The following is a 27,237-nucleotide window of genomic DNA, read 5'->3' on the forward strand; positions in this document are numbered from 1 at the left end:
GAGATGTACAGCAGATATTCAGTGATGAGTGAGGGGGGATTGACCCTTTGTTGACTTTGTTGTCAGGGTACCGCTGCAAGTACATCATGTACTTTAGTTCTGTACTTAAAGGGATAGTTTGGGGGTTTTGAAGTGTGGTTGTATGAGGTACTTATCCATAGTCTGTGTATTACCTTCATCGGCACGCCCCCAGTTTGGAGAAACAGACAGGAGTTACCGTCAAAGGAGCAAAGCGATGTACTGCTGTGGATGGGGGGCAGCAGAAAAATGTGAAAAAATCTATATCCGTTTAAATGTACGCTATATTTAGAATATTCTCGCCACTTTACCTCGCCGTGAGACAGCTATAAAGTCTATGTTTCCAACGGGGAACTGCAGCCGTTATCTCTGCTCTCTCTCGTGGAACACGGGGGTTGCTGGTCGACCGCTGCCTCCATCGGTTGGTTTGTTTGTGTGTACCTTTGGTTAGTTCAGGTTCACCAAAGTCACACCATAACAGGGGCAGCTGGTGGCTCAGAGGTAGAGTGGGTCATCCACCAATTGGAAGTGCGATGGTGCGATTGGGCTAGATATTTAACCCCAAATTGCTCCCGAAGGCTGTGCCATCAGTGTGTGAATGAGTATTTAGATCAGATCCTGATGGGCAGGTTGGCACCTTCCATGGCAGCTTCTGCCGTCAGTATATGAATGTGTGTATGAATGTCTGCGTGAATGCTGACATGTAGTGTGAAGCGCTTTGAGTGGTCGGAAGACTAGAATGGTGCTATATAAATGCAAGTCTATTTTCCATTTAACAACAAACAAAGTAAACATTTGAGGCAGCGGTAGACCACTAACCCCTGTGTTCTGCGGGGTGAAATTACAGTTTCTTTAAATGGAGTCTGGTGGATTTGGCAAAAGCATAGATGGATACAACGGGTTCAGTTCCCCGTCGGAAAGGGCTGCGTGGCGGCAAGATAAATTGGCGAAAATATTCTAAATATAGTTTACACTTAAACAGATTTTTTTTTTAGGTGAGCTTTTCTTTTAGGTGGCTAAAATTTGCTGCCGTACCCCGTCCACAACAGTCTGTTTCTCTAAACTGCAGGTAATACACTGACTATGGATAAGCACTTCATACAACCCCACTTCAAAACACCTGAAATATCCTTTTAAGTTATTATATTTCAAACAGGTTTTGAGACGTTGCACCTCAACTGAAAATATTTAGAAGATCTGCTTTGTTGTATCTGATACTACAAAGCTCTCAGCGAGTTTTGCACATTTGTATCATCGCAGAACGATTAAAACAAATTAAATTGCGACACTTTGCAAGAGGTTCAATCAACACCACAAGAAGTCACACGAGATGGGAGGAGCTGTCTAATTCATGCTTGTCTGATTTCTCCATAGATCTCTCGCCAAAATAAAAGGTTTTTAACAACAGGAAGTTGACAGACAAGCCACATTAAGACACCTACCTCGGCTATAATTAGAGAGAATAAACAGCTAGATTATGCAAAATCACAGCTTACTGCCGACACTTCTTTACTAGGATAAACATATTTAATAATCAGTATTTATCTCAGACCGTTTAATTGAAAAGCAAGATAAGGAAAATAACAGCGATTACTGCATCCACAAAGCCCGATAGAAGCGCAGAGAAACTGTGAAACAGGAGGAGGACGCTGCAAAAAACTTAAAGGGATGCGAAAGACCTCTAGTAAATACAGAGATCAAAATGAACGGCTCTGTTCATGAATAAATCCTTTTAGCTTTTAATCTGAGCATTCTGTGCCGTTTTTTCTCTAAAGCGAGGGAATGCTTTTTTGGCATCTCAGTAAATAGAATTAATCAAACCATTTTTATTTATTTTTTTTGTGTGTGCCTCAATCACCTGTGACCCTGCCATTCATTTCACTTTTATAAACTAGGCTCGTGTGGATCTCTCGAAATAACTTTCACTTAAATGATTTTCTTCTTTTTATCCTTTATCCTTGAGTCTTCTCAAATTGCACCAAAAAGGGGCTCAATGAATGTCATTATGTAGTTTTCCTTACACGTTCTTTGTGTGCCTTTTTCTGTACACACTGTATTCAAGTCCTCATTGAAATGCTTTTAAGGACTAATCCCCCCCCTCTCCATCAACATTTCTAAATTTGACCCCTCAGGTTACTCTGCCAGCACTTAAAAAGTAGTTCATGATTTATATTTGAGCGCAAACGATAAATATGAGTGAAAAACTGAGCTCGTGGATGGATTTGATTGTCGCCGTTAGATGAAACCGTAAACGTGAAAGACAGCTCTGCAACATGAACGGAAGCATATGCACTTTATTCAAAGCTGTGCCTCGTCGCTGACCTATCTTTCATATTTGGCTGTACGTCACTCAAGCACCTTGTTGGCTGGCGAAGTAGAAGCGGTACACTCTCTCTGTCGGAGGAAATCTGTCAGGCTCGACTGATGACACCAACAGATGAAATGAGAGTCTGGTGTAATCTGTCACAGAGGTTCAACTTATTACCGCACGACCCGGCGGGTCGAATCTGAGGAGAGACTCCACTGGATTAAATCTGGTTGGGTTGGATCATAGTGGGAGTTGTTGATTGTACTTTTGCTGTTTGTCCAGGTTAGAAATGAACAGCTGCAGAGCTCTTAGCAGTCAATAACATTGCATGTCATTGCATGTCATTGCATGTCATTATGTATGAACTGTCTATCGTTTCAAATATTTAATGACGATTAATAGCAAATTAATTTAAACACTTTTTTATTTGTTCAAAATGTACCTTAAAGGGAGAATTGTCAAGTATTTGATACTCTTATCAACATGGGAGTGGATAAATATGCTGCTTTATGCAAATGTATGTATATATTTATTATTGGAAATCAATTAACAACACAAAACAATGACAGATATTGTCCAGAAACCCTCACAGGTACTGCATTTAGCATCCCAACAGGCAACAACAGCTGTCAGTGTGTCAGTGTGCTGCCTTGACTATGACTTGCCCCAAACTGCATGTGATTATCATAAAGTGGGCATGTCTGTAAAGGGGAGACTCGTGGGTACCCATACAACCCATTTTCATTCACATATCTGGAGGTCAGAGGTCAGGGGACCCCATTAGCTTTAAAGCTGAGCCCGCTACGTTCTAAAAAATTGCAAGTTGCTTCAATGCATTAAAGGAATTAGTGGCGTTAAAACCAATTGGCGCGTTATAAACGTGTTGATTTGTGGAGATTATCTTGCTGAACAAAACGTGTCATAAACATGTGTTTTCCACAGAGCTTATTTTCTGCAATAATCCAAAACCCAACGGAACAATCCCAATGGCTTTTTGTTGAGGGAACCAGGGCGATGCTAACTTCCTGGTTGGTCTACAAAAATACGTCCTCCCTGCAGCACGCTATACTATGAACTAAATGATCTCAGTGCTGCTTTATGGTCCTTCTGGGTTTTAGTTTGTAGTTTGTTTTTCTGTTTTATTTTTGAAAGTTACTCTCCAAGTTACTCTCCAAGGAGGGCGGAAAGAGGAGATGTCACGCGTCATCAACGTGTCATATCTTTGGGGTACAACACGTGCAGTAAAATGTGTCGTACCTCACAGCTCAAGATGTGTCCCAGCCTCTTTCCTCTTGTTTGTGCCATGTTTTGTTTTACTTTCTGCCTCTGTCTTCTTCCCGCCGGGTTTCCACCACACCTGAGTTTCACTAGTTAATTAGTTCCTTGTGTATTTATTCAGCGTGTTTCCCTGTTTCAGTGTCGGGTCGTGTGTATTTGTTTCTGGTGTTCTAGCCTGCTGGTTTCTTCTTATTTTAGTTTTTAGGGCATTTATCCGTCGTACTTTGTTTCTGCCTCAGCTAACTCTCTCAGTTTTTGTTTCCTGTTTTTGTTTATTGAGACTCACCCTTTGTTCACTTTACCTGCCTGCCTGGTGTCTTACATTTGGGTCCTTCTCTTTTGAACTGAAACAGTTTTAGGTCTTTTGTTTTTTGCATTATGCTGCGTCTGCCTCTTTTTCTTAACGGTGTATTTAGGGTGCCGTGTCTCAACCATCATGTCGCGCTGTGTGCAGGAGTGCTGGATGAACTGTATTAAAATGTAAATGCACGTAGTTACACCCAGAGTTTCTTACAATAGGTAACAGCCCAGTTATATGGAAATGTTCCTATTCCATTTTTAGGTTATTTATGTCGGCTGAAGCAATATTTCTAACATAACACTTCCACAGTGTGAGTCGATCTATAACACTCAGTTATTTAGACTCCCCCCTTGACATCCCCTTGAACTCCAAAATGAGACTTTCCTCCCATCAAGTGATCCTGCGCCGTCCTTATCAACTCAGTGCTGACAAATCAAACTGTAACTCTTCACACTGAGTTCCTCCTTATGTCACGCTAAAGCACAGGGAGCCAATTAAAACTCACTGAGATAAACTCCGGGCTAAAGTGGAAATGCTTTAGGACACTGGACTTGCTCATTTAGAATAGATTCTTATGCACTTCCTTTATTAACCCTGCACTGGTGCACTGGCCTAATATGGTGATATATATATATATATATATATACTCTTTTTATCCACAGAGTTACTGTGTTGGATAATGGCAGCCTACGGATTTCCAATGTTTCTAAAATGGATGCTGGACTCTACACGTGTGTGGCCAGAAACCAGTTTGGAGTAGCGAGCAGCGCCGGCAGCCTTTTGGTTAAAGGTAAAATATTATTCTTATTATTTATTGTTTATTTTAATAGCTGCTTCTATGGCAACAACTACTGTTACACTACACATACAGTAAATAATACATCAATAATATCCATTTATTAAGATGATATCACAATTATACCAAACTGTACAATTACACAAACACCAAACATGTAATATATTAGACATTAAAGCTGCAGTGGGTAGAAATGGAGGAAATATTTGTTTAAGTTATTTTTCATTTTCACGGTCGCTATAACCTGACAGTAGTGCATGAGACAGGTAATCTGAAAAAAATCATCTACCTCTGGTGTCCTCCGATGCTCCTAACGGCATCTACAAGATTTTACAGACCGGAGGAAAACAACCAATCAGAGTTGATCTGGAGTCTGCCGTCTCTGAGCAGCTGTCAATCACTCCCAAACCCATGAGAAAGTTTGTGACCTCGCCGCCATGTTGACATCATGGGTGTAGAAAGAGAACTGGATACAGCGTTGGAGGCGGGGCCCCGTTCATTCCTATGAGAGTTGCTCAGTGGCCCATTAAGCCTAAATGGCTCGACTTTCGTCTAGGAAAAGTACCAGGATCTTGGCGCAGTAGCGTACGCTCGGTCACATGACTCGATCACGGGGTCCCATCGTCACAGCGTCGTCACGGCTTGAGCTCCAGCCTCGGTCTGGGTCTCACTCACATGAACGGAGGAAGGGAAATAACTCTGGATTCAGCTATTAGTGCGTTTTACAACTTATTTTTTTAAATAATATCCGCTGAGTTACAGATGTCTCTTTCCCAATGTTAGTCCACAGGAAAAATATTTTTGGGCCCAATGGCATCACGTGACGGACACACAAGTTGTAGTACCGCCGTTTGGCCACTATGAAAGTTCGGATTGACGACTGGCGCTCTTCCTGGGGGCTTGGTTGAGATCTGCTGAGGAAATACCAAGCACCGCCCACCAGCCGGAGCACACGTTCTCATTTTACAGCTAAACAGTACACTACAAGATGTTTCTGAAAACATCTGAGGAGAGAAATAGGCATTACAGTAACAGAATATTAATTCATATTTGACCAGCGCTGCCTAGTTTGACCGTTTGATCGGAGTTTGCGAGTGATTGACAGCTGCCTCCGCTGAATGAACAGCCAATAGAAACGCTCTCTCTCTGAAATGACCTGTGATTGGCCAAAGTCTCCCGTCACGGGCTAGATTTTCTAAAGTCTGAAAACAGAGCCATGATGAGGTGCAGAAGTCTAGTTTTCTCTCAGAACACTTGAATTACAATATGCTGAAAGGTTATTATGATTTTTTTGCCAATTAATGCCAAAAACATTCTGCCTACTGCAGCTTTAACAGCTTTTTGTCCTGTATTTTAGGAATGGGATTGTTTGTTGTTATGTGTTAAAACCTTTAATGAAATCCATTTGAACATCAGGTCTCCTGCAGGTTTTATTATCGAGCCCTCATAATAAACTAACACATCATCTACGGTTGTCTGTGTTTCGGAGGAACACCGAACAAATGATGTGGCGGTCGGCGGCACAAGAGCTGCGAGACACGAGCGACCGGTGCTGCATTTTAAAAAGAACCAACGCTGACCCTCGCTGAACAAACAGTCCAGAGACAGAGCTGCTATAAAGACTCCCCTCTTCTTACCTGACAGATATACGGTCCAATTAGCTGATTGGCAGCGGCTGGAGGAAGCGAGACATGAGGCTCATTGCTTTCATGCTCCTCTATGTTTAATTCATACCTTCTTTTTTTTTTTTTGCACGGTGGCTCATAGCCATGCTCGGTTTGTTTAAGATTTCAATCCATTTAAATCACACACTTCTGCAGCGCAATGGATTTTCTGGGTCTTTCTAAAAGAGCAGAGTCAACAACAGCGCTCTATTAAAATGCCTTTTGGTGATTCCTCCTCACACGTTTTTTGAATTGCAAATTGGCTTTCATAGAAGTTCAATTTCGCTTTCTTCCATGAAAAGAGGCTTTACTGTACATGTACGAAGGGAGCTGTTATACATATGTCTGTGTATTTAATCATATTGGTCAGAGGTGGAAGGTAAATTTAATATTTATTCAAGTACGAATTAAATATTACATTTAACTCACTGTTAGTTTAATCTTCCCTACTGCTCACAGGTCAGCGTATCAATAATATAACGCTGAAAGAAAACATTATTGATTTTATTGTTGATTAGAGCTGCAACTATAGATAATTCCCATTATTGATTACTCTGAAGATTATTTTTTTAATTGATTGATGAATTGTTTAGTCTATAAAATGTCATCCCAATTTCTTAGAGCCCAAAGGTGATGTCTTCTTTTTATTTTGGTTATACAACAGTCCAGTTTATAACGATAATAAAACAGAGAAAAGCAGGAATTTCATAACCCGAATATATATAATTTATAATAATAAAACAGAGAAAAGCAGGAAGTTAATAACCTAAATTTATATAATTTATAATGATAATAAAACAGAGAAAAACAGGAAGTTCATAACCTAAATTTATATAATTTATAATGATAATAAAACAGAGAAAAGCAGGAGGTTCTCACATTATATAAGCAGGAAACAGAAAATATTTTGTCAGTTTTGCTTGGTAAAAATAGTAAATTATTAAATCAACCAAATTATTGAATTTAATTAGTTCAGCAAAGTTGTTGACGATAACATTTCATATCAATTAAATTAAGTTGTGAATGTTATACTCTGTACTACAGTAAGACTGTCTTCGGTATGCTGAACACAGTTTTCTGTATAATTAATTGCAGTTAATTGCGTTTCACCTGGCGTCTCGGGGGCGAATCATTCCTGAGATTCCACCAGCGGTTGATGTCAGTCACCGCGTCATCCCAGACGTGTTATTTTGTCTAAACTGAACCTGCAGGCGCACTGTTTAAGATTCCTCCGAATGCGGATACAACACCTCCCAGCGATTCCTATGCTAATTGAAATGGAAACATTAAAATCCAGCATGTATGTATACAATAGAGAGCAGCCTCCCTATGGCTGTGTTGAAGTAGATTGTCATTCCATAGGTTTACAGGATGAGAGCTGCCACGCACGGAGTACACTGAAGGGAATGAGGGAGCCAATTTGTGATTTTCCTTCCAGTCATAACAGGAAATGAGCGTGACAGCTTAGAAAGTTTTACCCCTCTCATTCTGCACCTGGTGCCAAACTTCCTCGAAGACTCACCTGGAATGCACCGCCATGACCGGTCGGCTCTCCTTAGGGGGTGCGAGATAAACAAGCTGGCTTGTTTTGACAGAGCTGAATATAGACCTTTACTCCCTCTGACATGCTGCATTGGCTTGCCTGTCCATTAGCTGCTTATGACATGCATGCATAATTCACAGTGGACTGGTGTATGGGCCCTCTCAGCCCGCGCATTATTCTGTGCACCGCGCCGCTGCTGAATGAGACATCCAGCCGAGACGGACCAAAGATTATGTTGATGCGCGCCACGCTGAGGATGAAATAGGATGCCTTTTTTGTCTCGGCACAAACAGAGCCAAATTATAGTCTCGGATCCGACCTGCCTTAATGGTGGAGTTTTTCCTTTTGTTTGTTTATTTTACTCTGATATATCAGACCGTACTCTGATTTATGAAACTCAAAAGAAAGAGGCTGCAATAAGCTCGCTGGCAGACTCAAAAGTAATTTATCTTGTTTATTTAACATCCAGGGGCAGGATTTGTTTTTGAGTGTGGCATGTTTTTGCAATTATTTCTCAATGTTCAGGGAACATAAAGAAGTAGAAAACAAGCTAGCTGAAAGGAGTGTAATACTATATGTAGAGCACACAGTCTGGACAGTCTGGACAAAGGTACATCTACTCTTTCTAACTCGGTGCTCTCCTGTTTACAGAGCCCACTGCGATCACCAGTCCAGCAGGTCATCTGGACGTGACCGTGGGCGAGAGCATCGTGCTGCCCTGCCAGGTGTCTCACGACCCCACGCTGGACCTCAAGTTCACCTGGTTCTTCAACGAGCAGCTCATCCACTTTGGGAGCCACTGGGCTTATTTCGAAAAAGTTGGTGGGGTAAGTGCAATAATGCCTTTAGGTCCGTAGCCAGCTATGAGGTCACCGAGGTCCGGACCTCGGTAAACATTTCCTAAACCCGCTTGAAAACGAGAGACAACTCAATAAGACAAACATCTGTGGTGATGAAGATGTGCCAGGTGAGGTGAGGTGAGGTGAGATGTCAGTGTGTGGCGGTCAACAAGGTGTCTCCAGTGCGCTCTGCACAGCACAACAAGACTCGGTCAAAACCGAGTACATGTCTGGACCATGTACGTTCTATTCCACTAATAGTCAGTGGTCGTGTCTATAATGTTAAATCCAACGGTACATGTCCATCCATAGCAAGGACACTAAGGGACGCGCTGTTCCACTCAACTGGCAATTCAAGCGGTGATGTACCCCTAGTTTTCTGCTCGCAGTTTCAAAAAGGAAACAACATGGAGGTCTGCTCGTAAACTTTCTGTTATTCCGTCTAAACAATCCACCAAAATCTACTTCTGAAAACATTTTAAGTGAGAAATAGGCGATGATGCCACTGCTGCTGAATCTGGTTTCATTTTAGAACTAGATCGCCTCGTTTCACAACTTGGTCCAAGTTTCGTGAGCCGGACGCGTCGAGCTGGACGGATTCATTTGCATAAAATACTGTTCCCGCCTTTTCATTTTGAAAGAGCAGAGGCCAATGATTAAACTCCAACATTTGTCCGACTTCATCACTCAGTCAGTTAGTGACAGACTTCGGCGTTTGTAGGGTTGGCCCTCTGCGGTCCAGCCAAAAACTATATGAAGACTAAGATCGTACTTTGTGATATACAGTATGCACAGTAAGCTATCAGAAGATATTATTAAAAAACTATTGATGCTCTGTTCTTTACTTGCTATTTGATGTTATCTTTGATTTCTGCAACCGATGATGATAATGTCATCAGCTGCTGAGCGCTCCGAGCAGCACACAGTTTCCCTAAATTTTGTCTCCTCCAGAGACCAGAGTCCCACACAGGTATTCTTGTAATATAATAATAGGGTTATAATATATAATAGTTTTTCCTCAAAATTTTACAACTTTTTTTCTCGACTTCTCAGAGAACACATGCAGATCTGGAATATGTTTTGAATGTGCAGAACTTTTTGAATACGAGCAGAAATCTTGTTGAAACACATATGAGCTATTAAACTCCAGGGGTTTATCAATTAATTAAAATGAATTGATGTAGGCTTCAGTACGATTGACTGTGAATAGGTGCCACGTGCACATTTAAAGTGCAAAGGAAGAGGGAGGAGTTAATCATGCCTACATGTTATTAAATGACAAAAGTTGATCTACAGGAGAATAAATGCCTGAGAGCCTTACTGCATTATATTCCATTATATTTTATATTTTAAATGGTTACCTGGTGCCTGAATTTAGTGTTTTCCTTTGCATAAATAAAGACATTTCCACCATAAATTGGCGCTTAAAAACTCACCAGAATGCAGGAGTTGGTTAAGGCTTAAAATGTCCTGGTGGAGGACCCCAGACCCCCCCGCTTAATATTATCCATTAAAAGAAAACCTTCTGGACCTTACTAACTTCTAAACTCCGGCTACGGCCCTGTTTAGGTCCTCTGTGTCTTCAGGGTAAGAACATGAAGGACGTGTTGCACATGGAATCAAACTCATAACTGTGTGCTTCAGTAATGGAACACACAGGTTTCTAAATTACCTTTGAACACTTTATCAAAGCTGAACTACAAAATATATTTCAATCACCGGATTCTTGTGTTTACCAAGTAACATTTCCTGAGATAAAAAAACAACATGTACTTCTATCTCCTCTTGACAGATTGAATGTGGTGCCTCTGTGCTTATGACTTTACCACTTAAAAAAGCTTCCAGCATCTGAAGATGCTCAAAGTGAAGCCATATGCAAATAGTTACACTCTCTAAAATACTGTGAACATCATTCTCTACTTCCTATTAGAGATGAAATGTTACGTACAGTACATCCAGTAGTTTAGAGTGACTCATAAGGAAATGAGCTATTTGAACTCCATTACAACGATCGTTAACACATTTACGTCTCGTTCCTCTACAGCTTCATTTCAGCTTCATCCTTTAAGGGGCGAAGTATTGAACGCTCGTTCATGATGAATCATACGGATGGGATTATTTATTTTTTTGACTAAACAAGAGCTCTGTGTTTGCCTGTTGTGCTTGTTAATAACACCTCCTCCATTGACAAAAAGCAGCAACCAACTGATTCATTATGCAATGTTCAGCCATGCATTACATTTGATCATCTAACACCAAATATTATTTCTCTTTTAATTAGGAAAAGCAATTATGAGGCCTTAGCTTCTTTATCACCTCTTGTTGGTTTTTTTTTTCATCTGGCACGATAACAACAACAAGAGCTTTATAATTGCATGAAGCTCTGCAGTTCATTCAAACACTTGACTCCTCCGCACCAAACCCACGCCGACGTGCAGACGTGGTAGAGAAACTTTTGACATATTGAATGGTCGCGTTACTTAAACTTTTCCTGATTATGACACATGCTTTTCAGTTTTCTCGACTAATAGCTGTGAAGTCGAGGAGGTTAAAACTTGTAACATAGAGCAGTGAGTCATTAGCTTGTACGTCAGGTGAAGGCATCATCAGTGTAGCTCGTGTAAAATCTAAGTACTGCTCCCCTAAATGTGTGAATTGATTTGACTTTTTACACTCGAATACTTTCTCAAAGTTCAAATATCTGTTACAAATAGAGATGAAATGTGCCTCTTCGATCCATCACAGAGTAAACTGGGGAATATCAATTTTAAGTAGCTGAGTGAGTCATTACTTAATACCTTAAGGTATCTTGAGTAGAAATCAAGTAACAAACTCTTGAGCGCTGCATAAAGCTGCCTTCACGTCATGAGAAATTTGATCTTCGCCCACCGCGAGGTCAGGCACAGAGCCTCGCAGAGACAAAGCATAGCACAGGTATGATATTCCATCAAAAAGTACACAAGGATTGAGTTCACTGAATTGAATTCACTGATTATGTTTACATGCACAAATAAAATTCCACTATTATTCAAAACATGACAGTATTATGCGTTTGATACGAGTCATGTAAAAAGCATATTCTGTTTGGATATTTTGAACAAGGCCTTAATCCGAATGAAGCATTTTCCAATTAAGACATGTGGGATATGCTGATACTATTCAGGTTTTAGGAGCATTCTTTTGACATGTATACATTGAAAGAAAGAGGGAGGCTGCTTTCGCACGGTCGAACGCGTCCGCCACCGGTTTTGTTAATCGGAGTATTCATGGTTGCATGTAAACAGGAATATTCATTTTCATAAGCCATGTAAACACTTTAGGAATACGTAGAAATATTGGCTTCGTCCGAAATCACATATTGTGCACTACATACTCAATAGTTGTACTATCGTTCAACATACTTTTGTGTGAATAAACAGTAGTACTGTATGTATCTTTTTGGATGCACTGCGTATTAAATAGCATGTTAGTATGAAATTTCGGACGCAACCATTGTCTTTTTCGGAATAATGGCAAAAACCAGAATATTTTGTGCATGCACACATAGTCACTGTTTCTAGGCAACAGCAGCAACAACAACAGATGCAGTTGTTATCTCATTGGTTGCGCTTTGAAAAGTCAGCGGCAACTGAGGTCAAAGTTGAAATCATTCCGTAATAATCAACTTCGAGCGGTGCGTCTTCCCAAAAGAAAACAATGGCATATCCAGCGCTGAGCGATTTTACCGCTGATCATGTGCTGGCAGCTCCACGGCTCAGAAATGGAAACAGATTTGGCACAATTATAGTATATCATGGGTTAATGTTATTTTCAAATTCACTGTTGAAATGATGACACAGAGTAGTAACGGTTAAAAATCACATCATGTGAAACAGCTTCCTTTAAGTCTGCTGGTAGAGAATACGCTGCATCCTCCAAGTGTTGAACGATAGGAAAGCTGTGTGCCTCCAGCGATATTTACACCGACCTCACTGTTTGAGTTGAGAACATTTTTGCAGCTCAAAATAGAAACACGCTCCGCGCACGTTTATCGGGCTAATTGTTCCTGCCAGAGCTGCAGTCACACTGCTGTTAGGGCTGTGATTGGTAAAGTGATGAGACTCATGTTCGTGTCTATCTGGAAAGTTTTTTCATTTGGAGACATTTTAACCACAGACTGTAGAGAACAAACTGAAATACACTTTAAAACTGAAATAAGATGCTGAATATTTTTGGTCTGATATACACTTATATTACTTAAAAGGCTGAAGTATGCAGACTACTAATAGAGTTTACTCTATTACTACTAATAGACTAATAGAGTTCTTGGCTGTCCATTCACAACCCATCATTTCACAATGTACGAAACTCTTAATTACCCTGCTGCCATCATAAGAAGACAGCCACATTGGCTACACTTTATTTTTTAAATGCAAACATTTCAATTACCCTGATTACTATTAGAAACAGCTTATGGTACTTTTCTCCTCTAATCATCAATTGAGACTCTCTACACAGCTCTTTTTTCTGTTCCTACAGTCTCTAAGTCAATAGCTAAGAAAGCCTTTATGATTATAGCTTCTTCAACTATCTCATCTTTCCACTTGTTATTATAGAATCAGTTGTACATGTCCGTAAATAATAATACCTCTTTAATTACGTTTTATGACTGCATTACTTACTCACTGACATTAATCTTTTTTCTATAAAACTGTAACCTTGCCTCACTTGCCTATATGTTGATAATTAAATACTTGACAAATCTCCCTTTAAGGTTCATGTTGAACAGATTAATCACGATTAACTCTGGACAATCATGCAATTAATGGTGAATAAATATTTGAATCGATTGACAGCCCTACTTATTATTTGATGTTAGTTTTGTATTTTGTTTGACTAGTTGTGTCACATTTGTATTAATTACACTTTTGTCTAATTATCTTGTTGTTATTTTAGTTTTTTGTTAAATGTTTAAATTGTGCTTATATTGTGTTATTGTCCCCTTGAAGACCACCTGGTACATCTCAAGGGGTTCTCAAATAATAATAAAAAACTTCCATATGTCACCCAACACCCTATAATTCATGACAAGGCCGCCTTAACATAAAGCAATTTATGCAATTTATAAAGTCTTGTATATACAGACGTGACCTGCAACAGACCGAGAATGCCATTTACCTTTTCTTCTATGACTAAAAGCCACTCAACATATGATAAATTTATTTTTGCAGGACTTCTTACAGTCTCACTTGATTTCATAAGCAAACTCAGAGCTTCTTTTTTTTCATGCTGTATATAAAATGTTCCAAAGTGAGCGATCTGTGACCCGCTCCATCCCTGGCTACATTATTTTAATGATGGCAGGGAGAGTTTCAAAGAGTGAATGACTTGCAGCAACTGAACTTTTATCTTTTATAAAAACGTCCCTGATTATGCATCAAAGTAATTATCGAGTCTCTTACCGTTCCACAGTCCCCTTACTTTCATAGATAAGATATCAACGCAACATTATAACTTTAAAGTTCAAAGCCAATAATGCATTTGGCATTGAATGGTTGTCTGCAGATTAAATTGAATCAGAGGGAATAAAAAGGGATCGAGCTGAGAGCAGCTACAGTACAAAGAGCTGTCCTTATAAATGATCACTAAAGCCTTCGCTCAGTCATTTGGTGCGTCCCTGGACTTGTGTTGCACCTTTTCTCCTCCATTATGTAATACAATGAAATCACTGTGACATTGCTCTTGTTTCTGCAGTACTTTTACTTCAATTTTCTAACATTTTACTGTTTTTCTTTACTCTTTTTGTCGTCTTTTTCTCCTAACTTCTGCACCGACAGCGCTCGGCCGGTGACATCATGATCCGGAACATTCAACTGAGGCATGCTGGGAAATATACGTGTGCCGTTCAGACCAAGGTGGACAGCGTGTCTATTGCCACTGATGTGGTAGTCAGAGGTGAGGATGTTAGAAAAAGAATCAAACCTTGAAGTCACGTTTGTTGTTCTGCATTGACGAGTAATGTCTGTTTACACACATCGCCGCTGTAGCTTCATTTAGCGAAGCCATTTCTACTACAAACCATCTGCTAGCCAAGAATGTAAACACAAGTACAACAGCTGACAGTATGGCCAACACGTTCTCGTCACACCTTGGCGTCACTTTACGGTCGAAGTAAACACGAGATTAATGTTGTGAATACAAATAAAAACACTTGCTTACGTTTAAGATAAGATAAGATATACTTCATTGTCCCACAGGGAAATTTCATCACACAACATACCAAAGTCACAATGTACATACACGCATCAAACATGGATCATACATACACTCATGCATTAACGTGCTTAAATTCACATGTTGAGTGTGAGACAGTAGTTCTTTAAAATAATAAAAGATAATAAAAGACAATAGTGTTTAATACTAAAACCAGGTATAATCATTCCAGATAATAAATAATCAATTTACAATAGATTGGTTCTCAATAAAATCATATAATATAATACTAGACCTACTTGTTGCTGTATAATATTTTGATGGACGACGGAATGAATTCATTTTTGGAACGATTTAGGCAACAACTCCACTTTATTTTAGGAAAAAACAACATGGTTGGGCTTAAATTGACTGTGTTTGTAAAATTAAACTCAACATCCAATGACGGCTTCTCAGATGGTTCTGTGTAACAAACCATCTAGCGGGTCAGGTTACTTGTGACTCCTCGTCACAGGTTACATACATTCATTCATTGTGGATTTGTGATTTTTCCCTGAAAATGTCCTTAGACTTTTATATTTGAATCTTTAGAGGAAGTTAAACTATCAAAAAATGCAACGATTAGAGAAAGAAATGCACAGCTGAAAGTAATATTCAGGTATTTTCTTCCTTCCTATCCTGTTGGTCGTCTCGTGACCTCTCTGATTCACCTTGCAAACCGCCACATGGGAAACCACTGCTGTAGGGCATGTTATGATCTTTTTATGTTCTAAATTGTAGAACAATAAACTGCACTTAAGAAAAAAAAAAACATAACAATGTGTTGTTTTGTTCCTGTTTTTTTATATTTTTTTGTTCTTTCAGTGTTTGGACAGATTGGAGGGCGGTATTATTCTCGTCCTGAAACTCTCTTTCTAATCAGTCTGTTACATCTGCTCTAATTACGGCCCACACACTCGTTCTTCTGCCTCTCGTCTTCATTAATCTCTACAGTTTATATCATCCTGTGACTAATTATGCTTCCAGGTCCCCCCGGTCCTCCTGTGGACTGTCAGGTGACTGAGATGACAGAGACCACTGCCTCTCTGTCCTGGGGACCCGGGATGGACAACCACAGCCCCGTCCTCAGCTACACCATCCAGGCCAGGACGCCCTTCTCTCTCGGCTGGCAGGCCGTCACCACCGGTAGGCCGGTTTCATCTCATCTCACAGTCTGAGTTTAAAATGTGATGTTAGTAGATATAAAAAAGATCGTGGGGGGACGTGACTGGTATCCGTTTCAAAGACCACACATGAAGTGAGAGTAAATAACACATCACCAGCTTGGCTAACTTTCAGTGGCAGATCTTTGCAGGGTTTTGATGAAAGGTATTCTGTGATGTCTCTCAGTTCTGGAGCGGCTCGGGGGGAAGCAGCTGTCATCCGCCGTCGTTGACTTGAGTCCCTGGGTGGACTATGAGTTCAGAGTCCTGGCAACCAACAGCATAGGAACGGGAGAGCCCAGCAAACCCTCCAAAAAGGCCCGCACCAAAGAAATGCGTACGTATCAGAAGCTCCTTAACGTTTCTTCTGCTGCCAACACCGACACCAATTGTTTGCAAATTATGCCCATTGTATATATACAGAGAACTCCTACTTCAGGACTGCAATTACATCCCTTCAAAGTGCTGCGTTGTACCAGTGCATTTCAGAGAATTCTTCCTCAGGGTGCACAACACATGAATGAATTAAACACACAATAAATATGTTGACGCTTGGCAGCTTTAGTCAGACAGTTTCACCTGAGTGTGTGGAGAGAGGGGGAAAACAAGCCCGCTTTAGGGCAGTGCATAGAAAATACACATAATAGACCCTATACGTGTTCCAGAACCAACGTGAATCAAATCTAGTCAAAGGAGTGGATTAAAAAGAGATTTCAATTTACATTTTACAATTAAATCACCCACTCCAAATGCGTAAATAAGAAACCATACACATAGAGTTTTTATCCATATCCATATCCATAGATAAGTACACATGTACACACAAACATTTATATGGATGAACTAGGGCTGTCAATCAATTAAAATATTTAATCGTGATTAATCTTAAAACTTTCCACTCACGAGGTCGTCAATACGACATGAGGGGGACGTTCATATGGATTCTTTTCGTGAACACGGTAAACAAGAACACATTTGAAGGCACCATAACGTCACAAAGCTTTGAATTGTGGGTAATTCCCTCAGGCAAAGTCTGCAGAAATGCGGACTTACGGAAATGTGCGAGAGTAGACGTTGGGATTGGGCCAGTATCTTTGTCCATCGTGAGTCCGACAGCGTCAGATCAGTGTAACGTTAAATCGGTGGAGTACTCTTTAAAGTAGGAATTTAAGAAAGGTCTAACTCCTGAATATGTTGGACTTAAATAAGTTGACAATAAATATTGAATAAATTAAATACCTCCAACTCTGGTAATTTAGTGGTGAGCAACAGAGTACTACTACAGATACTTGACTGGTACTTCTTCTAACGCTGTGGTTGATCTGTTAGTTCCCAGAGTGACTCCGGCCAGAGTGAACGGCGGCGGCGGAGGACGTTCAGAGCTGGTCATCACCTGGGAGGTAAACTTGTATTTACATACGTAACATTTTTGTTTGGAGTTGATATTCATTTGAAAAAAAAAAAACACACAAATTTGACATGTAAATATGAAATATACGATATATAAACCTGTTAATATTGATATCAAACACAACAGTAATGGACACTTAGTGTTTATATATTTCTGACTTCACTTTTAGTTGTTAATTTCTTTAAATGTGAAATTGAAACAGAATAAAGAATACCTTTACAGCTCTGTTTGGATCGTTCCGTTTCATTTCTCCTCAGTATAAAAGCTCTTAAGCAGACAGAGTGATAAGTTCATGCAAGGCTTGCAAGTACAGTACCGCCCTCAGCACTTTTCCTCCTTATGTGCCCTAATCTGTGCATAGCTGCATTTCTTGTAGGTATTAATATCTTTAAGATCAGTCATCTTGAGTCATTCTTCTGACTCATTCCTCCTTAGCCCGTTCCCGAGGAGCTGCAGAGCGGTCCGGGCTTTGGCTACGTGGTGGCTTTCCGCCCACTCGGGGCGCAGGGCTGGATGCAGGCTGCTGTCACGTCCCCGGATGCCTCCAGATACGTCTTCAAGAACGAGAGCATCCCTCCCTACTCCCCTTACCAAGTCAAAGTCGGGGTTTACAACAACAAGGGAGAAGGCCCTTTTAGTCCGGTGACCACCATCTACTCAGCGGAGGAAGGTGTGTACCATTACAACTACACAGCGACGCATGTGTTAGCTTAACACTTACACTGTGCCAGTAATTACAGATCAGATTGGTTTTAGTCGTTGATTGTGAGATTAAGAGAGTTCTGCAAAGCCATGCATGAAAAACAAATGGACCAACTCTCAGGTTGACACTTGTCAATTTCAAACTGTCACTAAAAGTGAACAAATCCTGTTTCCAAACACCCTGAGAAAACTTATTTTCCCAAACAGTTTCTTAAAGGGATAGTTCAGGTGTTTTGAAGTGGGTTTGTATGAGGTACTGATCCATAGTCAGTGTATTACCTACAGTAGATGACAGTCGGCACGCCCCCAGTTTGGAGAAACAGACAGGAGTTAACGCACAGAATCAAAGCAATGTACTGCTGTGGACGGGGCCGGCAGCAAAACGTATTTTAGCCACCTAAAAGAAATCAATATCACTTCAAATGTACGCTATATTTAAAATATTTTCACCGCTTTATCCAGTTGTATCCGTTGTATCCATCTATGCTCTCGCCAAAGCTACCAGACTCCATTGAAAAAAAACTGTACTTTTACCTCGCGGGGGTTGCTGGTCTACTGCTGCCTCGATCCGTTAGTTAATTTGTGCTATTTGTGTGACTTTGGTGAATCTGAACTAACCATACAAAGACCAGCCACGGTCCATACTCAGTTTTGACCGATTCTTTTTTCAGAGGAGTCTGGTGGCGAGTCTTTGGTGAGAGCATAGATAACGGCTTCAGTTCCCCGTTGGACTGTATAGCTGCCTGACGGCGAGGTAAACCAGTGAAAATATCTGAATATAGCGTACACTTAAAGTGATATCGATTTTTTAGGTGGCTAAAATATGTTTTGTTGCCGGCCCCGTCCACAGCTGTACATTGCTTTGGTTCCTCCTGTCTGTTTCTCCAAACTGGAGGCGTGCCGCCCATCATCTACTGTAGGTAATGCACTGACTATGGATAAGTACCTCATACAACCCCACTTAAAAACACCCGAACTATCCCTCTAATGTGATCGATGTGGTCCTGCATGAACACACAACATTTCTGCCAAAGTTAGAACAGTTTGGGTTATTTCATATTTCTGTCTGAGCTCTTCTCAACGGTTCGAGGTGGGCTGGACTCATTTCCACGCACCGATTGGGATTCAGCAATATTGAACCAACATTTGGAGACAGTTGAAGTTGTTTGCTGCTGTGGAGAGACAGCACTGTCAATCTAATCTGATCAATCCACACCCAGATAGTCTGATGAGGTAGATCAGATGAGATTATGACTAGTAAACTCTTAATAAATTATAACGAAGGGTGTTTCTTTTCTGAACTAAATTATTGTACATTTATTGATGAATATTTATTGTTACAGAGAAGATTTGGACGACAGTTTTCAGGGTCTGTAACGTTGTCTTTCCAGGACTCCCTCCTCCTCACACAGTACATTCAATAAGTCATTCCTTAGACGTGGGTGTAGTGAATCCGTGTCCTCCTCCTCTTCCTCATCCTGACTATCCCGTGTACCTTTCAGAGCCCAGCAGAGCTCCGGGGAGGCTGAGGGCGAAGAGCGTATCAGCGTCGGAGGTGGAGGTCACCTGGAAGCCGCTAGCCTGGAGCAACAACCGTAGACGCATACTGGGCTACGAGGTCAGAACCAACACATGCCCACATAATAGGGATTGTACTAATGTAGTGGACAGTGCCAACAGCTATAAGCAGTGGCATTATATATTGGATAACGATACGATGACCTTTTTGTATTGGTGTCTATATAATTATTCATGCAGTGTATGAGCGCCGTGAAGCCCTCCAGGATTCAGGCCCACAGTAGTGCAGTTACAGACGGAACGATGGGAGCTGATTAAGTATAATCTGTGTGTTTGTTGTGTGTGTTTAGTTGCAGTACTGGGGTGAGAGGAAGAAGCAGGACACAGCCACCGTGATCAGGACGGTGGGGAATAAGACTTCAGTCCTCATCAGGGACCTGGAGGGCAGAAGTACCTATTACATGTCCCTGCGGGCCTATAACAGAGCCGGAGTGGGTCCACAGAGCATCGTAGTCAATGTCACCACCAAGAAACCACGTAAGGACTCTCAGTATACTGGAGGGTGGGGACTGACTGTGGTGCATCGTCCATTTGGTAATTAATGTGAAAATAGGAAATATTCACCGCACAGGAGCACCTTAAAGGAACCACGTGGAGGATTCTTGTTTATCCGTTAACCGTTTTATTTATTTAACTACCACGCCCACGATTGGAGTCCCAGCCGGGGGACCCTTGTTGCACGTCATCCATGTTTTTAGAGGGCTTAGGTGCTGTGCAGCCATTGGGGTATGGGGTGTGGCGGGGGGTTTGGGCGTCCTCCCCCAAGTAAGAGCGCCGGGCTTTGAAGCTAATTTTCGTAGTGGCCAAACGATGTCCGTCACATGATGCCATTGGGCCCCAAAAATATTTTTTCTCACAGACTTACATTGGGAAAGAGACGTCTGAGGCAAATCAACTCTTCAGTATGAACACTCTAATAGCCCTTATTTAAATCATCAGGACCTAAAAGTTGTAAACTACTGTAAAAGTTGCACTAATAGCCAAATCCAGAGTTATTTCTCTTCCTCCGTTCATGTGAATGAGACCCAGACCGAGGGCTTGGAGGCGGAGGTAAAGGAAATGCTACCGCGCCTGCTCTACGGGCCCAGTGGATGCGGAAGATGGCCCGATGATCCGGGTACTTTATCACTCGGCAGTCGAGCCATTTTGTCTTCATGCGCCACTGAGCAACTCTCATAGGAATGAACCGGAGCCTCCAACGCCGTATATAGTTTTCTTTATACCTTCAAGGTCAGCCCCCCAAGAAAAGTTGAAGGTTTACATCACTTTGGACGCTTATTATTACTTTAGATAATGCCCAAAAGGCTTAAAGACAAAACTTGCTGTAGTTGAATATTTTATTATTTACTCATATCATAGCCTGTCAGATTCAGAAAACAGAAACAGTCAATTTTCTTTGTATAGCCCAATATCACAGATCTGCCTGAGGCGGGCTTTACAATCTGTACAGGATACGACATCCTCTGTCCTTTACTGTACGACGCTCTCATCGGATGAGGAATAACATAACCAGAAAAAAAACCTTTTAACAGGGAGAATAAATGGAAGAAACCCCAGGAAGAGCAACAGAGGAGGGATCCCTCTGCTAGGACGGACAGACGTGCAGTAGATGTCGTGTCTACAGAGTAACAACATAATGAAAATACAACATAGACAATCCATATGACAAAAATTCATACATATAATACGAATATGGATCCAGGAGGACGTCGAGCAGCTTCCAGGCGTTGCCAAACAGATAGAGCCTGAGCAACATGACCTCCTCTCCACCATGTAACCTGGAGAGAGGACTTTTGTTTTTAGTTCACAGTTGCTTTGGTAATCTTAACGTATGGTTCCCATGCCGATACGCCCCTTTGGACTGCATAACATCACACATTAGTAAACAACCAGTTTCGCCCCTGTTTTCTAACAGAATAGCTGGTAGATGATTCGCTCTCTCAATCACAGCACCCTCGTTCTCACCACCCTTCCTCGGTACCGTCCCATGCGTCGGCTCGTCTGGATGCTCTCCACGTTGTTTTTCTGCTGCGCAAAAACACGCTACGATGGCTGGGGAAAATATTGATTTTAGAAAAGCAAACTTCGACGTACTGTATGTCGAAGCAGCTGCATCAACTACACGTCTTGACAACATGGAGCTAATGCATGAGAACTGTGAGGAGAGGAAGAAGGAGCGAGGCTGGATGACCCATAATCAGGTCACTATAGTTTATAATAATGCAGGACGGTGATGATTCATGCAGGATGTACCGATGCACATTTACCCCGCGGAGGTTCATACGAGACGGTATAGAAAAATTCCCATTGCAGAGTTAAACAACACAGGAAACTTCTTGCACCGATGAGTGTGAAACTGAGGGACGTCATGACTCATGTATTACTCCTGTCACTTGATAGACGCGGCAAATCTGTGATGTAAATGCCAGTTTAATTTACGATCATTTTGTGCGATTTGACACGCAGGCCTCGCTAGAGAGAATGATGAGATGTTCCCTGCTGAGACATTTCCTATAAACGTTACCTCTTTATGTTGTTTCACACTTTTCTTCCTATACGTCACCAGCGTGTCAGTGAGCGTACACGTGTGCGTCCAAGATTCAAACAACACTCATCGAAGCAATAACCTCCGTGGCATTTAAAAACCCCACAGGGCTCTGACAGATGAGTAGCACCTTATGTTCATATAGGCTAATAATATACATACGATATATCACAGGTTTAATATATCACAGCCGTACACACTCACTCCCACACACACACATATATTCCTGCTCTCTCCTAACAGTGGCATGATAAACTGGTAATGAGAAAATCTCCTTCATGCTGAGTTGATTCTGGACTTTACAGTTTATCGACCGAGGGGGGGTTTGTGTTTTTTTCTCCCTCCTCCTCTTCCTCCTCTTTGTCCTCCTCCAGCGCCAAGTCAAGCCCCGGTCAAAATCATGTGGAACACTTCCAACTCCAAGGTCATCCTGAAGTGGGACCAAGTCCACGCTCTGGAGAACGAGTCAGAAGTCACAGGATATAAGGTACGACGCAGGGAAACTTTTACACTAGTTAAACCGGACTGGCTGCAGCTCCGACGACTGAGTGGTTTTATAGAATAACAGAGAATGACAGACTGTCACTTGCTCCATTTACTCCATATGAGAGCACTTTTTTTCTTTGCCAGTTTTGGCTGCACTTATTTATGAATACAGTACACTGATTTTGCTGATAAGTGAGGAAGCAGCTGAACTTCTCACCGTGGAGTTAAAGCTTGAGTCTGGAACTTTGAGCAAGTATGATAGAAAAAAAGTTATTTGGTAACACTTTATAATAACCATCATTTATAAATGATAGTTAATTACACTTAGTTAATAGTTATTTTACTGTTAACAAACAACAAAATGATAATTAATAATGTTTACTAATTATACCCCCGTATATACCCCCATAGTCGGGGGTATATAGCGCTCCGCGTGTCCGTCCGTCCGTCCGCGTGTCACATTTTCGTTTCCGGAGCAGAGCTCTGAAACTATTTAACTTAGGAACTTCAAATTTGGTATGATAGTTGACAGTGTGGTGTAATTATGCCTTTTGGTTGTTAGAAGTCCAGGGTGCCCAACATTTTTTACATTTTTCAAAAAATGCCCTACATTAGTACAGGTCAAGCAGCGAGCGCGGGGATGTGAGCCATGCTCACTTTTGCCTTGTTTTTAACAGTAAAATAACTATTTACTAAGTTTAATGAACTATCAATTTGCCATTAATAAATGATGGTTATTATAAGGTGTTACCAGTTATTTTTATAAATCTCATTTTCACTATATTTCACTATATCGTGACAGTAGTGCATGAGACAGATAATCTGTGAAACAAATAATGTAGCTGTCCTTAAAGCAGATGTCCATCACTGCTCACGAACCTCGTGAACTCCGACCAAACGGTCAAACTAGGCAGCGCTGATCAAATGTGAGTCAATATTCTGTTACTGTAATACCTATTTCTCTCCTCAAATGTTTCCAGAAACATCTTGTAGTGGACTGTTTAGCTGTAAAATGAGAAAGTGTTCTCCGGCTGGTGGACAGTGCTTAGCTTTGATTCGACAGTTTTCGACATGGCTGCCGGGTCACACACTTTCTCATTACAGGCATTACAGTAACAGAATATTAATTCATATTTGATCAGCGCTGCCTAGTTTGATCGGAGTTCGTGAGTTTCGCAAGCAGTGATTGACAGCTGCTTGAGAGACTCCTCGGCTCTGATTTAGTTGTTTTTTGGCGCGGTGGAATCTTGAAAAAGCCTTTAGGAGCACTAAGAGGAGACAGAGGAAAAGGATTTTGTACTGCTGTCAGGATATAATGACCGTTTTATAAAAATAACTTTTCATCACATTTGCTCAAAGTTACCATCTGCAGCTTTAACTGCATTTAATTTGGAAGTGCAGTAAGCTGCCACGTTCTAACTACTTCATACTGAAGTTGGGGTGGTGTGAATCACACTTGAGCACAATAAATGAATATGCAGCTACATATCACACCGTGTGACGTGTAGCTGCTTATTCATTTCATTTTGTTAAATTAAGTCCTCCACAAATTGCCTATTGTTTCTCAAGAGGGGAGTCATATACGTGTTACCGGTAGATTGATTATCACCATCCCAGATTATGACATTTGACTTGTCATTGCAGCATCATATGCATAATACATATTCTAATGATTACTTCAGAAATTGCATTTTTAGGTTATGAATCCCTCTGAAGTGCCATTCGGCTTATCGATCTAAAAAATAGTGTTCAGACGTTAATTTGCAGCCTCCTACGTTTAGAATATGTTATTCTCATTACATTGGAGGGGTCTCCTGAGAGCGGGGCGCTTACTGTGTGGTGAAACGGGCAGATGTATCCACAGTTCAGAGTCGAGCTGCAGCCGACTGGATTGATGCATCTCTACATTCCCCTTATCTGTGCCGCTCCCTTCTCCTCTGGTGGTCCATCACAGCCACGTGCACATATTCTACAGTCAGATTCATCCTTGTTAGATTCAGAGGCAGCACGTTACATCTCACAGAGCCGTCTGAAAGAAACACAAGCTAGAGCTCTGATTTTCTTGTCAGCGCATCAACAAGGACACTGTGAAACCACTCACATGATGCATGGTATCTGGAGTGGCTTCCTGCCATTCCTCACATTTGTCATCATCCTTCACCTCTGCGCTTTCTTCCAGGTGATGTACAGCCAGGACAAACACGGCCGACCCAGTGTGGTGGAGACCAACACCACCTCCTTGGAGCTGTCGCTGCCGGTCAACCAGGACTACGTTATCCAGATCAAACCCTTCAGCGAGGGAGGGGAGGGCAGCAGCAGCCGCCAGATTACCATCCCCAAGATAGCAGGTGGGACAGCGCTGAGAAGTCACTGCAAAAACAGATTAAGAGTTAGTTATGAGTCTAACACCCGTACACTGGTGTTTCGAGCATATGAGGAAGTATTTTTTTTGTCTCCCTAAATCAAAAAGACCCAATGTGTGAGTGTTAAGATATGCACCGTGAACACAACATGTTCTGTAGCTACAATACATTGTGGTCTTTTTCAGGCTGCTCTTTTTAGATAAATTGGTTATCTCTGACACTTCCATGAGGTATATTCTTTCCCCCCATTAAATGTTAGTAGATAATGGTGAGTCTTCAAATAAGCCGTTTCTCTTTGAAGCTATGGATAAATGTTTTGTTTACAGTTGTCTTGGCTGTAAAAAAAAATACAGTCTCTTAAATATACATATTATCAAATAACAAAATGGGCTCAGACATGCGAAGAATATTTCGCAGTAGCTGGTTGTTTAAGAGTGTATTTTTTATTTCTTTTAGTCAAACTATGTCTGCTGCTGTGCCCACACGTCTACAGTCTGACTCCTTGAAAGCCATAAAGGAGCGCAGCGTACCAGTGCCATCTGTTGACATATACGTGTACTCACACCACACACATGCATTTTATAATTGGCTTGCTTTTTACTTTTTATTTAGCGACTCACTTAGATCATACATGTACTCCAAGGTACAGAATAATTTCATCATACTTTATCGATAAATATTCCATATTCATAAATCCAAAAGTAATATATTTATGTGCAGGGAAAGAAAAATAAATAAATAAATAAATAAAAGGAAGAAAAAATAAATAAATAAAATAAAAGCAAGAAGAAAAAGACAAACAGACAGAATATTAGTAATAATAAAAATGGTGATGGTAAGTATGTAAGTGAGTGGAAAGAAAATTGAAAATTGTAAAATAATAATCATGATCATAAAAAAGGAAATGCATTGTATTATGATAAAAAAAATATTAACAATTTAATAGGTTGATGAAAGCTGATTGTGAGACAGTATGTCATCATAATAGTCCCCCTTATTCCGTTTAATAATAAAAACATACTTCCACAGAAGAATTTTTATTTTTTATTTGTCGACTCACTTAGATCATACATGTACTCCAAGATACAGAATCATTTCATCATACAGTATTTATGAATAAGCCAGACGACATACCATAACATATTCATAATTCTAAAAGCAATATATTTATGCGAGAGGGAAAGAAAAATAAATAGATAAAAGGAAGAAAAAATAAATAAATAAAATAAAAGCAAGGAGAAAAAGCCAAACAAACAAACAGACAAAATATTAGTAATAATAATAATGATAATGTTAAGTAAGTGAGTGGAAAATAAAGTGAAATTTGTAAAAATAATCATGATCATAAAAAAGAAATGCATTGTATTATAATAAAATAAATACTAACAGAGTAATAGGTAGATGAAAGCTGATTTTGAGACAGTATGTCATCATAATAGTTCCCCTTATTCCTCTTAATAATAAAACATACTCCCCCAGAAGAATAAGAAAACAGTCACTTTGATCATACATCTACTCTGTTCTCCAGGATACAGAATCATTTCATCATACAGTATTAATGAATAATCCAGAGAACATGCCATAACATATTCATAAATCCAAAAGCAATATTATGTGCAGAGGGAAAAAAAATAAAAAAATAAAAGGAAGAAAAAATAAATAAATAAAGTAAAATAAAAGCAAGGAGAAAAAAACAAACAAACAAAATATACTTCCTGAGAAGAATAAGAAAACTGCATAAAAGAAAATGCTGTGTTTTTTATTATTTTACTTTTTATTTATCGACTCACTTAGATCATACATGTACTCTGTACTCCAAGATACAGAATCATTTCATCATAAAGTATTAATAAATAAGCCTGAGGACACGCCATAACATATTCATGAATCAAAAGCAATATATTTATATGCGGGGAAAGAAAAATAGATAAATAAATAAAAGCAAGAAAGTGAAGAAAAATAAAATAAAAGCAAGGAGAAACAGGCAAACAAACAGACAAAATAGTAGTAA

At 40.4% G+C, this 27,237-nt stretch overlaps 1 protein-coding gene across 2 annotated transcripts in view; it reads left to right on the forward strand.

Annotated features, from left to right (window-relative positions):
* The window catches only part of cntn3a.1 (contactin 3a, tandem duplicate 1), a 118,263-nt gene that overhangs the window by 88,573 nt on the left and 2,453 nt on the right, over positions 1-27,237 (forward strand). For both annotated transcript variants that reach the window (XM_037772880.1, XM_037772879.1), the window contains exons 12-22: positions 4,568-4,695; positions 8,560-8,735; positions 14,564-14,681; positions 15,966-16,124; positions 16,329-16,478; positions 17,471-17,541; positions 17,988-18,222; positions 19,757-19,872; positions 20,123-20,309; positions 22,752-22,864; positions 25,043-25,211. In XM_037772880.1, coding sequence (XP_037628808.1) covers positions 4,568-4,695; positions 8,560-8,735; positions 14,564-14,681; positions 15,966-16,124; positions 16,329-16,478; positions 17,471-17,541; positions 17,988-18,222; positions 19,757-19,872; positions 20,123-20,309; positions 22,752-22,864; positions 25,043-25,211 — 1,622 coding nt within the window. The remainder of the gene's footprint in view (positions 1-4,567; positions 4,696-8,559; positions 8,736-14,563; positions 14,682-15,965; positions 16,125-16,328; positions 16,479-17,470; positions 17,542-17,987; positions 18,223-19,756; positions 19,873-20,122; positions 20,310-22,751; positions 22,865-25,042; positions 25,212-27,237) is intronic.

Source organism: Sebastes umbrosus, chromosome 6, assembly GCF_015220745.1.
Source record: "Sebastes umbrosus isolate fSebUmb1 chromosome 6, fSebUmb1.pri, whole genome shotgun sequence".
Lineage (NCBI taxonomy): Eukaryota > Metazoa > Chordata > Actinopteri > Perciformes > Sebastidae > Sebastes > Sebastes umbrosus.